Source organism: Bison bison, unplaced genomic scaffold, assembly GCF_000754665.1.
Source record: "Bison bison bison isolate TAMUID 2011002044 unplaced genomic scaffold, Bison_UMD1.0 scf7180017864384, whole genome shotgun sequence".
Taxonomy (NCBI): domain Eukaryota; kingdom Metazoa; phylum Chordata; class Mammalia; order Artiodactyla; family Bovidae; genus Bison; species Bison bison.
In genome coordinates this window covers 2,871,885-2,873,399 of record NW_011494956.1, presented here as the reverse complement: position 1 = coordinate 2,873,399, position 1,515 = coordinate 2,871,885, and the positions used below count along the sequence as shown (strand labels likewise).

Genomic DNA, 1,515 nt, shown 5'->3' with positions numbered 1-1,515 from the left:
AGCTTCCCGGAGTTATCTGTATAGCCCCGGGCCTAAAAACCTGCAGCCAGACCTGCTGCTACTCTGGGATCTAAAAAACTACCACCACCACCACCACCAATAATAATAATAATAATAATATAGTAAAATCTGGATCTAATTGGATTGAGTTAAAATAGTTCAGATGTTTATAATTCCAACGCAGATATATGATTTCATTAACGACCCGGGTTTTGAGCTTGAAAAGTCCTAACCCTGAGCCGCTGCTTTTTTTCATTTTTGTCTTTACTGTTAATATTTGTTTTTTTTTTTTTTTTTTTTAAGAGCCGCGGGGTTTGTTCTAATCAGACCTCTCTGTTTCTCGCCTTTCGCACCAGGGGAGAAGCCCTTCAAGTGCGAGTTCGAGGGCTGCGACCGACGCTTTGCCAATAGCAGCGATCGCAAGAAGCACATGCACGTGCATACAAGCGACAAGCCCTATCTTTGCAAGATGTGCGACAAGTCCTACACGCACCCCAGCTCGCTACGCAAACACATGAAGGTAATCGCCGCGCTCTCGCCGCCCGCCTTGGAGCCAGGAGCCCTCGCAGCTCTTCGGCCGGGGTCTGGCGGCGAGTGGCAGCTGGGCTGTGGCAGGAGCCGGCAGAGGCGGAAAGGCCACGATTCCTCTTTGCAGACTGCGCAGAAAGGGCGGGGGCTGGAAAAGGGGATGTGGGTACCCAAGGCCCTTCTAAATTTACTGTTTAATAATGAAAGTCAAAAGAAGCGAGCAGAGGCTGCGACTGAGGGGGAGCCAGGACAGTCCCGGCTGGATGATGCTGCCGAAGCTGCGGCCTCGGCGGCTTGGCTGGCAGCGCCTGCACGGAGTTGGGGTCTTGCGCGCGGGCCTGAGTGCTGGCTCACCTAACCCTGAGCCAGCAAATTTCAGCGGCTGCTGGGGAGCGTGTGTGTGGGGGGGACACCATCTCGGGCTCGCCTCACATCCAGCCTCCTGCTTCCCAGATCTGTTTTCTTTTGTGAGTCGGGGGTAGTTGGGGGCACTGTCCTTTCCTGGAGCCGGGTCTCTGCAGCGCGCCGAGGCGGGGCAACCAAGCCCAAGTCCCACGGGTCGGGCCTCCCTGGAGTTCAAGGGGATCCAGGGCTCCGGGGTAGGGGGTTGGGGGACTGCAGGCAGCGCTCAGCCTTCATGCTCCCTTAGCGGCCGCCGTGGCGGCTCTTTATCTCCGTAAAAACGCGACTTTATTCCCGCAGGTCCATGAATCCTCCTCGCAGGGCTCGCAACCTTCGCCTGCCGCCAGCTCGGGCTACGAGTCCTCCACGCCGCCCACCATCGTGTCTCCCTCCACAGACAACCCGACCACCAGCTCCCTGTCGCCCTCATCCTCCGCGGTCCACCACACAGCCGGCCACAGCGCGCTCTCTTCCAATTTTAACGAATGGTACGTTTAAAATCAGAAACAAAACACCGAACAAAACCCTATTTAAGAGACTGAGCACACACGCGTATACAACACATAACTGAAAGAACCCTGAGCA

The 1,515-nt window shown here is 55.5% G+C and overlaps 1 protein-coding gene across 1 annotated transcript in view; it reads left to right on the top strand.

Annotated features, from left to right (window-relative positions):
- Nucleotides 1–1,428, top strand: part of ZIC1 (Zic family member 1) — a 4,339-nt gene extending 2,911 nt beyond the window's left edge. The window contains exons 4-5 of the mRNA XM_010858290.1: nt 357–520; nt 1,231–1,428. Coding sequence (XP_010856592.1) covers nt 357–520; nt 1,231–1,428 — 362 coding nt within the window. The remainder of the gene's footprint in view (nt 1–356; nt 521–1,230) is intronic.
- Nucleotides 1,429–1,515: the final 87 nt, after the last annotated feature.